This window comes from Salvia hispanica, chromosome 3 (assembly GCF_029641045.1).
Source record: "Salvia hispanica isolate PSC_SH4W2 chromosome 3, Shi_PSC_v1, whole genome shotgun sequence".
Lineage (NCBI taxonomy): Eukaryota > Viridiplantae > Streptophyta > Magnoliopsida > Lamiales > Lamiaceae > Salvia > Salvia hispanica.
The window spans coordinates 36,219,400-36,235,130 of record NC_142694.1 but is presented as its reverse complement, the minus strand read 5'-3'; the positions used below and the strand labels follow the sequence as shown (position 1 = coordinate 36,235,130).

Below are 15,731 nucleotides of genomic sequence, written 5' to 3'. Positions count from 1 at the left end.
GTTTTTTTTATGGTGGATAATTTGTAGGAATGATTTGGTATTTATAGAAGTGATTGGAGGTTTTAAAAAAATTGAAAAAATTAAATATTTGAAAAAATGGCTATAAACAGCTAGTATAATATTTGAGATTTTTTTTAATTTTTATTTTTATTTTTGAATTTTTTCTGAATTTTAAAAAAAAACAAATTTTTTTTTTTGACGGATATAAACGACGTCCACTCGCGAGCCGACGAGTGGGCGTCACGGATGAATGGGAGAGCGCCACGTTGCCATGAGACAGCTCGCGAACCTCCTCTTCCGGAAGAGATAAGAGATGAGATAGAGACGAGATAGGGACGAGACGGAGCTTGCATCGCTGTCTCGATGCCGTCTCGTCTCGGAGAGACGAGATCGAGACAGCGACGAGATGCGCTGCGGATGCCCTAACACGTGTGGAGGACACGTCTTTGCCTCTTTCCTCTGCGTGACAGTTGCTCCGACTCTTCGAGGTTTTCGGCGAAATTCAACTAGAATTTGACTTCTATCGACTCTCATTTCCATTTTAAGTGTTACTATTAGGTAATACTTTCTATGTCTGCAAATAGAAGTCTCAATTCATTATTTCTATAAATGGTAATAGGTCTCACATTCTCATGACTTATTCCATTTACTGATCATTTAATACATATAAGAACTTATATTCACTTTCTTTCTATTCGCGGACGGATGGAATATTTAATATAAATGTAAATAGTGTTCGGTCCTTGTGATTTAAGTTATTTTGTGCAAATAATGTTGATGAGCATTTGAGCAACCAAGTGCTTAAGATTAAATATTTACCACCGGTATGGGATGTGGATGCCCTAGTAATATTCTAAACAATTTTTATGAATACCTTATTTACCAATTTCACATATAAACACATATAACTCACTGCCAACATTATTGTTTTAAACCAAGAAAAGATATATTGTGAGTGGAGAATTTAGTAGGGGAATAAGTTCCACAGTAAAGTAGTGCTCCTGAAAATAGAAAATGAATAATTTTGATGTACAAATAAAAAGAAAAACAAGACTATTGTTTGCATAAGTACATATAGGATTGTGTTAAAATGACAACACCTTTTAATATGACACCATACCACCAATATCAGCCCTAGGATCTAGAAATCAAATGGTTCATAGTCTGCCACATGGCAGGCGAAATTATATTTAAAAAAATTAAAAAGGGCATTTACGAAATTAACAATTCTAGCGCTATTTTCCATCCTTCATTCACGTTCTTTTTCCTTATTTTGTTCCATCAAATCTCATATGATAGATCTTTTTCCTTATTTTGTTCCATCAAATCTCATATGATATTCATCGTGATGATGAAGATAAATATTGAATTCACTCATCCCATTCAATCTCTCTCTAATTAGTCGTTCAATTATTCAATCTCACATCCATTCTTAGTTCCAACGAATTTGGTTCCAGATTTCCTCCAAATCGGTGATAATTTGGGCACGATTTTGCATTTTGCTTCCACCAAATCAATTCGCCTACAATTTGTTCTGCAATTTTTATTCCAATTCAATCAAATTTCTTAAGTTTCTGCAAATTTGAGTGAAACCGGACAATTCTGCATTGCAATTCAAATTGCAAACGATATGACATGCGATTCGATTCTCAGTTTTGATTTGGATGTTTTTCCAGAAGGTGAGCAATTACTTATTGTAGACAACAAATAGTTTTGATTTTGGATAATTATTTCTTAAATTTATTACGAAATTACATGTTGCAAATCATCGGGGTTTAGTTTTTACTTTTATATGAATTTAGTGATTATTTTTTTATCTGAAATTAGTTTTGATTTTGAAACTTAGTTATGTTGACTCTGATGGCGTTTAGAAATTGAGTACTCATCGAATTTATGATGTATTCTGATATGTGATTCTTATGATTTTATGTCAATACTCTGTTTCTGAATCTGGTCTTCTATATGTATTAGATATTGCAAGTTTATGTATTAAATATTGCAGACACCTAATTGTTATTTGCATTCAATTGTATTTGAACTAATTCAAATTTTGTTTTATCGCGTGATCCAGCGTGCCTCGACGATATTCGACCCAAAGGTTCAACAAATGATTTTTGCAAGCCGTTTGGTGTCCATGAGAGAGAATGCTATAAAGTTGAACAACAAACCATTATATAAGTGTAAAATATATGGAGAATTGGGTCACTATGACTCTAGGAACTGTGGCCGACAAATTTACTTCACGAATTTCATATACAATTGTGTGCATAGTTTTAGAGTGTATTGTTAATTGAAATCCATGGATTTCGTGAATTTCATCATGCAAGTTGAGATATGTAATTGAACTCCATGAATTTTGATCTATAATTGATCTCCGTGAATTTAATCTGCTCAAATTTGCAGCAATTTACTTCGTATTCTCCCCTTTGATTTCTATGAATCTCTTCTTGCTCCATGTTATAGATGTTTCATTTTCTATGTGTTCGATGACTATTGTTGAAATTTGGTTCTATCTTTTTTTTTGTTAGCACTAGTTCAGTTGTATATTCGATTTGTGTAGAAAGTACATAGTATTTTACTGCCCAAATTCGCTCTGATTCATTTTTGATTCAGTTCTTATGGCCATACTCTGTTTTTACCAGATTGCTACATTATATGGTACATATTGCAGTCCACCATATGGTTAATTGCAGTTTATATATAATCTGCCTAATGGTTAATTGGACTTGTTCAGTTGTGTGTGTCGATTTGTGTCGAAATTACATGGTGTTTTGCTGCCCAAATTCGCTCTAGTTCATTTTTGATTCAGTTCTTATGGTCATACTCTGTTTTTACCAGATTGCTGCATTATATGGTACATATTGCAGTCTACCATATGGTTAATTGCAGTTTATATATGATTTGCCTAATGATCAGTCTTTTCATTTTATCCTGTTGTGGTTTATATTTTGATGTACATGAGATCAAAATATTGATGTTTATTCTTTGACTACATTAAGCATCCAAAAGTTATAGAATTATAGAAGATCAAACAAGTACACAACAAAGGACATTCAAATTACATCTCCAACATTGTCTACATCATAATAAAACCACCATTTTTCAGTACGAGTAGCTACCAAATATACATCAACCAAACCAGAATTCATGTTCAAAACACTAAGAGTTCACATCAACTTTGTCGATGTGCTTGCAATCAGTCTCAGACCCTCCTATAGGTAGGCCACAAGCTACTGGATTGAAATATGCTACAAGCCAATACCCGAGTCTCGGAGGTATGTAGTTCAATTTGAAGTTGATTAGGGCACCGAAGCCATTTCCATAATATCCCTCTTCTGCTTCAAGTTTAAGTATTCCACGATATTCGCAAACGATTCCGGCTCAGGGCCTTCACCCCCTTATTTACTTTCACCAAAACTACAAAAAAAGAAGAGTATTTCCGTCATGATAACCAAATATTGAAATATTCTAATGGTGCATTGCAATATTCTAAATGGTGCACTGCAATATTTGGTGATAAACAATACTGCAATATTGTAAATGATGCACTGCAATATATAACCAGCAAAACTGCAATATATAACTAGCAAAACTGCAACATCAGTATCACATATTTAACAAGCACAACTCAGTACTGTTTAGGCATGCAACTATACAAATTTGTAAAAGATGAAATATATGAAACTGGAATTGCAAGATGCACATCATAATACACATGGATTCAAAATAGGGTACAATGCACTACACAAAATCCACAAATCAGTCAGGAAACAAAAAGCATAAAGCAAGCAACATAATTCATATTCATCAATGTTTAGTAATAATCAAAGTTTAGTAATACTTAACATAGTACATAACTCAGAATTTTCAATAGTTTGAGAAAGCAAACAATTGAGTCATGGATCGAAATTGAGAAACCAGATATTCAAAGAATAACCACAAACATGCACTATATAATGCATTAGTATGCAATCACTTAATATAAGACATGCTATTTTCCAAAACAAACATGAACAACATAAAATAGAATAACAAACCTACCAAAATGAACATAACATAATCAAAATCTTCCTAATCAAAGTAATTAGCTAGCAGAAAAAACATAAAAGAAAAAGAATCAAGCACAAAATCCACAAATCAGATAGCAAGTAAAAAGCATTCAGCAAGCAACATAATTCAGATTCATCAATGTTTAGTTATACTAAACAGATTGCATAACTCTAATTATCAATAGTTTGAAAGAACAAGCAATTGAGTCATGAATAAGGATTGAGAAGCAAACATAGTTAGAAACTAATCAACTCAGAATTGAGAAACACAAACTCTCCAATTGCGCCGCTAAACAGAGTAACTCAGAAATTTACCTAGGTGTAGTCGGAGAAACAAGCAGCTAAACTCCGTTCACAATCGCCAACAAATATCCTTCGTTTCGCCAAGCAAATCCCTTCTAATCGTCGGTGAAATTGGATTTTCGAGGGTTTCCTTTCGATTCGCCGTCGCCGTCCCTTCATAATCGCGATTATTCACCGATCGTTGATGGGAATTAACTTTTGGTTTCAGATCGCCGATTCTTGAAGTAGTTGTGGCTGGAAATCGCCAATTATCGAAGTAGTTGTGGCTGGAAATCACCGATTCACAGCGTAGAGGCGGAGGCGGCATATTTTGTGTGAGATTTTCATAATTTTAGGGTTTCTATCGATTATTTGAGGGTTGAAGAAGAATTAATTGCGGCGTGGAGAAAGAGAGAAGGAGAGAGAGAGAGAATGTAGAGAATGACGTGATTGTGAGGAATATCCCCCAATCTGATTTGATTTTTAAATTAAGAAATGACTAAAATGCCCCCGCCGGCAATTCATAATACATTAGACAACAATCTGTAGTCTGTTTGCGAAACTTAATCTTGTGCGTTGGATTTCCAGATCCTATTACTGATATTGGTGGTATGATGTTATTCTATCTATGTTGGCACTATAGTGCACCCCAGTACATATATATATATACATTGAAACATTGGGATAAAATATTTTGAGTGTATGCTAATTTAAGCACGTGAAAGTAATATGTAGTAGTATTAGAGAAAGATTATATTTGAAAAAGGATAATAATAGAAAATTAATTTATATGGTTTCAGTTACAACAAAACGGCCAAAGTGAATAACGGCCAAAGTGAATAACGACCAATTATATTCCTGAATTAACGAATTTAAAAATCACATGCTTTATATCAATCAATTTTGGCGCCTTTTTACCCTTTTTTTTTCTTTTTTTCTCCCAATTTTCTTCAAAATTACTCACGAAAATGGGGGTTGTCAGTCTCATTTGGAGTCTTCCTGCAAACATTCTACACTCCGCGGCTTCCTCTCTAACGTCGGTACGATTTTCTTCTTCTCCATTTTCAATCTCACATTGTTTGCATTTTGACTCGATTCATCAAACATCAACGTTCTGCAGCCATGGATTCCCCACGAAGAAGGAGGAAGAGGAGGAGCCACTGCCAAAAAATCCCAACGCCGCCGCCCGCTGCACACGTGCGGCGCCTCGTGCGTCTCCATCGCGCGCAGAGCCGCCGCGAAGGCGCAGGATCTCGACGCGCCGCTCGGATCCATGGCGAAGAGGTCGATCTCGACCTTCCACGCCTTCTGCCCCTCCTTCGTCCACGACACCGCGATCCGATGCTCCGGCCTCGTAATCGCCATCGACGACCAGATCCTCTCGATCGAGGGCAAAATCGAGGCGAATTTCCCCCAATCCGCGCCGCTCTTCGACGGAATCGACGGCATCGTCCGCCGCGCGGAGGCTCTGCCGGAGCAAATCGACGACGCGGTGAGGAAATTCCCGATCCGCTTCCCGCTCCTCGATTGGGCGATCACGCTCCTCATCTCATGCATCACTTTCCTCCTCTCGATCCTCATCCGCCTCGGATCTAGATCCGCGAGGGAGAAGGAGATCCCCGTCGACCTCAACTGCAAATCGCACGACAAATCTAAGGAGCAGACGAAATCGGTGCAGTTCGAGAAGCCGTACTCCTATGCCGACGCGGCGAGGAACCACCACGCGCCGCCGCCGAAATCGGTGCAATTCGAAGAGGTAAACGGCGGCGAGGTGGTGCGTTTGTCGGTGAAGAGGCTGCATTCGTGGAAGAGCAGGATAAAGGCGCTGGAGGAGCCGCTGAACGCAGGGGATTCGCCGATGTACTCATCCTACCAGTCGGCGAACACTTCTCCGGTCTCCGATTGCTCGTCGCAAGACGAGAATCACCCGTTCAACCAGACGCTGGGATGCAGCAGCTACAAGGAGGTGCTCGAGAAGGAGAAGAAGGAAGACGAGACGCAAGACGAGCCGAGCACGTATAAAGAGGCGCTTGAGAAGGTGAAGAAGGAAGACGAGACGCAGGAGGAGCCGAGCACATATAAGGAGGCGCTCGAAAAGGAGAAGAAGGAAGACGAGACGGAAGAGGAGGACGAGGAAGAAGAACATGTACATTTGAAGGATATCGCAGAAGAAATCATCCGAACTGATTGAAGAAGTAAGCAATTGTTTGTGCCATACTGATTTTTTGCATGTAGATCATATATATATGTACTCATAACTTAGTTTTTTTTTTTCTTTCTTGTTTTAATATAATAGTATATGGCTGCCATTATTGGCCCATTTGTATCATTTTGTGTCAAATTAATTATGTGTTGGGATACTTTTATTAGGGCTACAATGAAATCTTGATTTACATGATTATTCTTTCTTTTGTGATTGATGATTGTGATACTGACTCCACCCTAAAGTGCAAATTTGATAGTCAATCCAATGCATATTTTGAGTATTCAAATGCCAGACACGAAGTATCTTAACCGAACCGATGAATTGAGTCTCCGAATACTAACGGTGTACCTATGTGTGAATTGACTTTGTCCATATCTCACTAATAAGTTTATAACTAGTACTAAGAATACAGAATGGATTAAATTCTCCAAAGTTTATATTCTCCTTTTTTTTTCAAGTAGATTGTATTAAATTATTTTATGCTAATTATGTTGCAGTTAAAAGTCGTTTACAAGGATAATAAAATACGTTAGTGGAAAGTTTGGTCTGTAATTTAGTTAATACTCCCTCCATTCTGAGTAGTTGTCATATTTGGGTGATGGGTCCAAAGTTTAGGTGATGTCATTTTATATGTTAAATAGAAAGAAATAGGTTGAATGTATTAATGTAAAAATTAAATAGAGTAATAATGAAAAGAGTGAAAAAGATGATAAGTTTATTAGTAATTATCATGTTTAGCTTTTCCGTATAAGAATTGTAACTTCAATTATGAGAAAAACATGTATTAAATTCTTTTTATTATTTTATGCTAATTTTGTAACCATTGTATAACCATGTAATTCACATATCCAATTTAGAAGTATTAAGTAGCAATTTAAAGAATCAAATAATACAATAAACGAACATAAAAATAGAACAAAGAGAATTGATTCACTTGGATTTTTCATGGTTTGAGAGTTTTAATCATATATTGTGTACTTTCAGACTTGGTTATAAACTTATAACTACTTCTCTATTATATTGGTATTTTGACCATTTTGTGAAGAATGTGTAGGAAAATGTAACAAAATATGTGGATGTACAGCAGCTTTGGTTTGAGACAGTTTTTCTAGTGATTTTGAAGTCCAATCAGTCCATATTGCATACCACTCTCTTCGTCTTCGAAAGAGCTTCGCTTGGATATCCTAAACGTCTCAATCGGAGTTCGGTAGAAGAAATTATGGTCGTTTTACAAAGACTGCACGGATCAGTGACATAGCTGGCGACCCGCCGGGTTCGCGTGCAAACGAATCTAGCGACCCGCCAGTAAAACACGAGAAAAACGCCGTAGGCAGCTGACGACTCGCCAGCTTCGACGCACAACGAACCTGACGACCCGCCAGGTTCGACCGACAGCTTATTCCGCGCCCAAAGTCTAACCTAGGTATATATATATACCTAGGAAACGGCTCCTACAACATTCTGCACGCCTCCTACCCCAAAAATATCAGTTTTTCACCTAGGAAGAAGAGAAGAATGAGCAGATGACGAATATTCATTGCAAGATTGAAGGCGAGGCCTCCAATCCGCCCAATCCAATTTTAGGAGTTCATATTTTAGTTTTCTTTTTGTTCAAACAATGTTTTTAAATATTTATTTGAATATTTCTTTGACTTTTGTGATGAACATAAGTAGCTAAATCCTTCGTAGAGTTCTACGGGGAGATACAATGATTCTTATGTTTAATTGATTTCTTTTTTCTGTGCCTTCTCATGTGGTTATTTTGACTTCTCTTGTGCTTATTCATTTATTTGACTGATCACCTTATAAATGCATGTGGATTTTACTACAATACTTGGGAGATGAGTAGTTTAATTTGAAAGAAGAGAAGTTGACATCTTTGCCAATATAATCGGGAGATTTGAGCCTTTGAATGAAGATAAATATCTTAGGAGCTTTTAGGAGTTGTTCCCTTAGTTTTAAAAAGGACACTTCGGTTCTAGGTAACAATCTACAAATTGTATGCTTCAGGAGAAGATATAGTTTTACTTTAGTGATAGCTTGATAACCCTTGAGACCCTTTGTTGGCATAGTTTGGAAATTAGTTGAGCATAGGATAGTTGTTGTCGATCCCGTAGGATTCTACCTTCCTCATTCTTGATCTACATCCGTTACCTTTTATTTGTCTAAGTTGTTTTTATTTGCTCTAGTTATTGTTTATGCTTTGTTTTCAAGTAGATTTAGAAAACCAAAATTTTCTGATTCATCTAGATAATAGTTGAGGTTGGTTCGTGGTACTTAGGTTGACACCCATTGTCTCCGTGAATACGATACTCTTGCTTACTGTTTGCTATTTTACACTTGCGGATATACTTGTGTAGTTGTGTTAAAAATAAGTTGAGTCAAGAATTCAGTTTCAAAGATAGTTGCGAGCATGAGTTTCCGAATTGGGGTTTTATTGAAGGGAGATGTTGTCATGCCGATTGAATTGTCAAGGAGTCTTGTGACTAATCAAGAGGCAGAGGCACAATGGATATGAAGAGAGAAGGAAGGAAAGAGATCTAATAGAGAGTAGAGAGTGGAGAAGATTTTGACGATGGAGAAAAAAAAAACATCTTAAACAATGAGAGTAGAAAGTAGAGAAGATTTTGATGATGGAGAAAAAATAACATCTTAAACAATAAATTAGATATTGGTTGGGTTTATCTAACACCCAATCAATACTCGAGAAAAAAAATATAAATTTAATTTTTTTAGCAAGTATGTGATCAAATATTAACTAATTTATAGTAATAACTAATAACTAATACTCCTTCTGTCCCGCTTTAGGAGTCCAGATTGGGATAAACTAATAAAAAATGTTTTCAAAGTAAGTGAAAAAGTGTTAAAAATGGGTCCCAACTCCACTACAACATTTATTAATAACACACTCAAACACTTTCTTAAAACATGTGCCCGACTCAATCGGGACTCCTAAAGCAGGACGGAGGGAGTATCAATTTTGCATGTTAAAAATATCAACACAAAGACATAAATTTATCAATATTCTTATGTTGATAAACCTATATCTTTGTGTTGATATTTAAATTTACCTGTTGTATTGATATAATTATGTCTTTGTGTTGATAATTTTAATACACAAAATTGAAAGTTATCAGTTATTACTTTAAATTAGTTAGCACACTAACACAACCCGTATTATCTATGTCTATATGTTATGTAGTAGAATTTCTAGATAATTTATAGTAGAATTATCTAGATATAGAATTATATTATAAAATATCTATTTTTATATAGAAAAATCTAAATACTATATAGGAAGATATAGGAAGAATGCCTATATATATACATGGGTGTGTTGTATGATTTGTATAGATACTTTTCATTGCTTTCTCCCTTTGTAAATAGCAGACACATTCTGTCGTTTTGCGACGTCCGCCTATGAAAAACATTTCCATTTTTAGTAATCTTTCAAAACAAATAACTAGTTGTTCGCGAATAAAAGATGCATTTTTCTATTTTGGTATTTAACCAATAAAAATTATGTATCACCACCAATAAAATTGGTCACGGTGGTCTCGAGACTTCGACCAATAAAGATTGCCCATGGTGGTCTGCTCACGGTGGTCTCGAGACATGAATAAAGACTCGGTGGTCTCTAGACATAATGGTCATGGTGGTCCTTGCGCTCTACCAACTGAGCTAGTCGAGCCAATTATTTAACATCATACAATGCTTTTATATAAAACTAGTTCAAAGCGCGAATGACGATCTTTGATATATATTCATTTTAGTAAGGTTATTATATAGTACACTCTTTATTTATAGTGTAAGAGCAGGTCCTATGAAGAGCATTGATTTGGTGGCATGAAATTGAAAATCAATAAAAGTGGATCTGAATATTCTTTAGAGAAAGAGGATGGATGTGGATATTATATTTTGACAAATGGAATATATAGATGCTGCATACTGCTATTAATATATGAGCAAATCTAAGCCTACTATTAAGAATAAAATGAAATTAATTTATTCAAATCACATTAGTAAATACTTCAAATACTAACATGGAGTATAATTCAATGCATATATTAATTAGTAAATTAAAAATAATATTATAAAAAAATTAGTTTTACATAATTAATTAACAAAAATATTTAGTCATATTAATAGTCATTTATAATATTCTAAATAACTAATATCAAAACAATAAAAAACGTAAATGCAGAACCTATATAGATATATACACATGCTAAAAATTATTATAACTTAGTCAGTCAACAATAAATACACACCATCCACGAAGATGATTTTTTATTCTACAGGTTGTAAAGATATGACAATTTTTCTTCTACAGAATACTGATTTGAAGGCAATTGTGTAGATGATAATACTCTTCTCAGTGATGCCAAATAATTCCATATGTGAATAAACTAAAAATGAAGAATAATTGTATAATTAAATTGTTTTTTTTTTCTTAGCAAAAATTTTCTGCCCACTCTCTTGGGGGAATTACAATTAAATTGTTAGTATACGATATAATATCATTTTTCTATTGTAGATAGGATCCAAAAGAAAAAGTAACACGATAAGAAGCAAAAATAAATTAAATAATCAAACTAAAAACATAAAACAACAGGCAAGGAAACTAACATGTTAAGCTCATGAATTCATCTGCAATAAATGACAAAGAAAAAAACAGTAGATGAACAATAAACAGAAAGATAGTTTAGACTTTAGAGAGAAGAAAATTAAGGTAATCTTTCAACAATAAACAGATAAATGGTTTAAAAAGAAGAAAGTTGAGAAAATCTTTTGTGAACATATCAACAATAAACAGATAAATGATTAACAACAAACTATTCACACCTAAGATTTTCTTCAACACTTCCGTTTCTCTTCTTCTACCGTTAATTTATACTCGTACACCATCTATCCTAGTCCGGTGCGATGCTGAACCCGCCTGGTCGGGAGGAGAAGCAGAAGAAGAACTTCACAGCAGTAAACTCCCTTTTACAATTGGTACATGGAGACACTCTACTATGTATACATCTACAGTAAACAATCACCATATTCATAACCTATCACCACAAGATCTATAATTCCGGATCATGGTGTGCTTAAGCTTAACTGAGATGTATGAAAATGAAAGATGAATAATTTCTTTTATCCCCAGCCACAATTTGTAGGCATTTCGTATACCGGTGTTTGATGTAATTTGTGGTTTATTTCGTTTGCTTAAACTTTTATGTAAAACTAGTATCTTCATTGGTTATATATTGTTGAAGTTGAGATTTAAATACTGATTTACCATGGAACATGTTCCAAATGTCACAAATCTTATTTCCTGGCTGAGCTAGCGTAGCTTTCAAACCTGTAATATTCAAAAAGGAATTCTATATGTTGAATATGCACATTTAACAAGACTAACAGTAAATTTTATGTTTTGAGAAAATGATAAACCTTTGAGAGCTGAAAAAGCTCAAAATTTACACAGCTCGTGATGTTATTACATCATAATGAAATGAAAACTGAGGAAATATAGTTCAATCATTTATCAGGTTGATCACGAGAGTATGTTGTAGCTCCAATCAACAACTCTTGGAATTAATTATGAAAACAGGACGAGTTTCTAAATGTGAATGGGTTTGTCGAAAGTGGCCATGGCGGCCTCCTTCAATGCTTCGCTCATTGTTGGATGAGCATGGCATGTCCGGGCAATGTCTTCGCTTGATGCTCCATACGCCAAAGCCAAAGCAGCTTCATGAATTAGCTCCCCAGCATTCGGTGCCATTATGTGGACTCCCAAGATCTTGTCACTCTCCTTCTCAGCAATTATTTTCACCAGTCCCTCTGCGTCGTCAATTGCCTTGGCTCTGCTGTTTGCCAACAAAGGAAACTTCCCCACGCGATATTCAACTCCAAGGGTCTTCACCTGCTCCTCGGTTTTCCCCACTGATGCCACCTCAGGGTGCGTGTACACAACTCCTGGGACCAAGTCGTAGTCCACGTGACCCTCCTTACCAGCAATGTACTCTACACATGCAACACCATCTTCTTCAGCTTTGTGAGCCAACATAGGCCCGGGAATCACATCACCAATTGCATATACTCCTGGTACATTACTGGCAAACCGCTCATTCACCAAGATGCGACCCATCTTGTCAGTTTCAACCCCTATCTTCTCCAGCTGGAGTCCAGCAGTGAAAGGTGCTCTTCCAGCAGAAACCAGAACAACATCAGCCTCGAGTGTGGTCTGCTCGCCACCAGCTGCTGGTTCAAGGGTCAACTTCACACCACTTCCTGTGGTGTCAACAGAAACGACCTTGGTTTTGAGCATGAATTTCATTTTCTGCTTCTCAAGGGATCGTTGAAATTGTTTCCGCACTTCACCGTCCATGCTTGGAACAATGTCGCCTGCAAATTCAACTACAATTACCTCTGACCCAAGGCGGCCCCAAACAGATCCCATTTCAAGACCAATATAACCAGCCCCTATCACTATAAGTCTCTTGGGAACCTCCTTCAAGGATAAAGCTCCAGTTGATGATACAATCCTCTCTTCATCAATGGTTATCCCTGGGAGACTTTTCACATCAGAACCGGTTGCTACAATAATATGCTTTCCTTTCACAGTAGTGTTGCCACCATCAATAGTATCAACAGAAACTTCAGACGGGGATAGGAACTTCCCATACCCCTTCACGTAGTTCACTTTGTTCTTCTTAAAGAGACCCTCAATACCTTTAGTCAAGTTACCCACTGCTTTATCTTTTTGGGCCAGCATTGCTGGTACATCCACCTCAACTGAAGAAACCTTAATACCATGATGGGCAAATGAATTCTTTGCTTCATGATACATGTGGGAGGAATGAAGCAATGCCTGCATGACGACAAGGTAATTCATTAGGACCACATGCCATTTCTCAAATGTAAAATTCCAAGCTATTGATGCAATTATTTTAGACATGTAGTATTTCATTTCAGAAGACTAATCATGTGATGCCGCGCACTTGCATATTGTAATACCGCAATACCTAAATGTTAAGACATCAGTACATAACAAATTGGGCTGGCAATCAAGCAGTTAAACAATTATAGCATTTTGAAGTTCTTCCTATACTCTATTAAGTACTCCATTAACCAAAACAAACTTAAGGCTGTCTTTAGAAATGAGAAATTTGATTTAAAAGCAAATAATTCAATTTAAATCCATCAAAATCAATGATCTCCATCCTTGAAAGTTGAAATCTTTTACAACCAAACATAACCTAAAAATTAAATAATTAAATGAAAATCAGCTATTTTGCAGAAAATATGCATGCCTCACTTGATTAGCTCCAGACTATCCATCAACATAGCTATTCATTCATGAGTATTCATCAATCTTCAGTTCCCCACCACATTAACCACATATCATTAACCACAATTCAAACAAAATTGGACAAGGAACAAAATTATTCGCAAAATAAACATCTAAATTAAAGTGAAACGAAATTAGGGCACATAGCAGGAACAGACCTTAGAAGGGATGCAGCCGACGTTGAGGCAGGTACCTCCGAGGGTGCCTCGCTTCTCGATACATGTGGTCTTGAGGCCTAGCTGGGCCGCCTTGATAGCGGCGACGTAACCTCCAGGGCCGCCGCCAATAATGACCACGTCGTTTTCATCGGATCCGGTGGCGAATCCCTTGCTGAGAATCCACGATGCGCTGTAAAGCTGCTTTGACGATGGAGATAACAGCGCCGCCGCCCTTCGCCTCGCCAGAGTTACAGCCATCGCCATATCTCACTTCCTGTTTGCTTAGCTCTGATTGATTTGGGTTTGATTGATTCCTCTTTTCCTAATGCCGTTGGATGCAATGGATGCTGCGCCGTTCGATCATTATTACTTTTATCTATTACCACTTCTACTAAAAACAAATTGTATATAAAAAAAAGTTTGCATGCAAAGTCATAAATTTTTGGTTTTTTCCGTAAACTTTAAATGTTGCATGAAAAGTAATAAATTTTATCGAACTAAGTCTAATCCGATAGATTTCTGACACAAACTTATCCTACGTGACGTGTCGAAAGCGTGACTTGGCAAATACAAATTTAGAGCATCCGCAATGGCAATAGGCCAGCCATAGACCAGCAACAAGCTAGCCACTCTCTCTCTGCCACGTTATCAACACTAAAAATCCACCTGCCACATTATCATTTTACTCAAATAGGCTGGTCTAAGGCCCGCCACAGGCTAGGCGCAATAAAAATAATTCAAAAACAACTACATTTTACACAATTAAATTTACGATAAATTCCGAAATTAAATTTACGAGACATATACGGAAAAATGCATTCATTTCATTTAAATAAAAAAAAGATACATAGACAAAAAAAAGTACATAATAAAAAAAAACCGGGCTTCCACACACGAGCCCCGCCTCTCTCTACTCCTCATTGTCGTCGTCGCCGTTGCCGAGGCCACCCGGGACCTCCACATCGGTGCCATCTGAGCCCAAGTCTGAGCCCCCCATCAGTGCCCTCGTGGCATCCAAATCCACCTGCATGCTGTCGAGCATCAAGCGAAGAAACCTTTTCTCCGTGGGGTCAGTTGCGGCCCTCCACTCTTGGAAGACCTTGTACATCTGTTCCCGCATTTTTTGACGCGAGAATAAGGTGTACGCGTGGGGGGTGTGCCGAGATGGCCTCCTGGGGCGATAGGGGGGAGGATCCCCTTGCTGCCTGTTGCGCCCGCTTTTGGCCAACCGGGCGAGGGCGACGAGCAAAGGATGGAGGGGTCGGAAACTCCTCAGCATCTGGGGGGAGGTCGTGGGATCTGCCACTGCTGCCGCTGTAATCGCCGGAATAGTTCAGCTTCTGCTTCTTCGCCCACCCAGCTTCGACCCCCGCCCGGAACTTCTCGGAGTCCTTCAACACCAGATAGCATTCCCAGAAGGTGAACTCCTTATAAGTCCCCGACACGGGGAACTGACTCTCCACTACCCTCCGGGCGTCCTCCTTAGTCTGCCCACTAGTCATCATGCGGAGGGCGTTGGTGTACAACCCCGAAAATCGGCCGACCGCGGCCCTGATGCGTTCCCACCCCTTCCGGCACTCCTCCCCGCTGTAGTCCTTTCCGTGCGAGCAGTACCTCCTGTAGGCTGCTCTAATCTTAGCCCACATGTTGACGATCCGCTGGTTGTTCGCAACCAGCGGATCGTCGCAAACCGACAA

At 37.5% G+C, this 15,731-nt stretch overlaps 2 protein-coding genes across 2 annotated transcripts; one reads left to right on the top strand and one right to left on the bottom strand.

Annotated features, from left to right (window-relative positions):
- The first annotated feature begins 5,240 nt into the window (after positions 1–5,240).
- Positions 5,241–6,747, top strand: LOC125216033 (uncharacterized). The gene is made up of 2 exons (XM_048117635.2): positions 5,241–5,371; positions 5,452–6,747. Exons 1-2 carry the CDS (start codon positions 5,300–5,302, stop codon positions 6,520–6,522), a joined length of 1,143 nt encoding a protein of 380 aa, XP_047973592.1. The 5' UTR covers positions 5,241–5,299; the 3' UTR covers positions 6,523–6,747.
- Positions 6,748–11,940: 5,193 nt separating this feature from the next.
- On the bottom strand, positions 11,941–14,352 carry LOC125214654 (dihydrolipoyl dehydrogenase 1, mitochondrial). Its single transcript, XM_048115771.2, has 2 exons — positions 14,035–14,352; positions 11,941–13,396 (listed from the first exon to the last, which is right to left on the bottom strand). The coding sequence occupies exons 1-2, from the start codon at positions 14,296–14,298 to the stop codon at positions 12,146–12,148; spliced, it is 1,515 nt and encodes a 504-aa protein (XP_047971728.1). The 5' UTR covers positions 14,299–14,352; the 3' UTR covers positions 11,941–12,145.
- Positions 14,353–15,731: the final 1,379 nt, after the last annotated feature.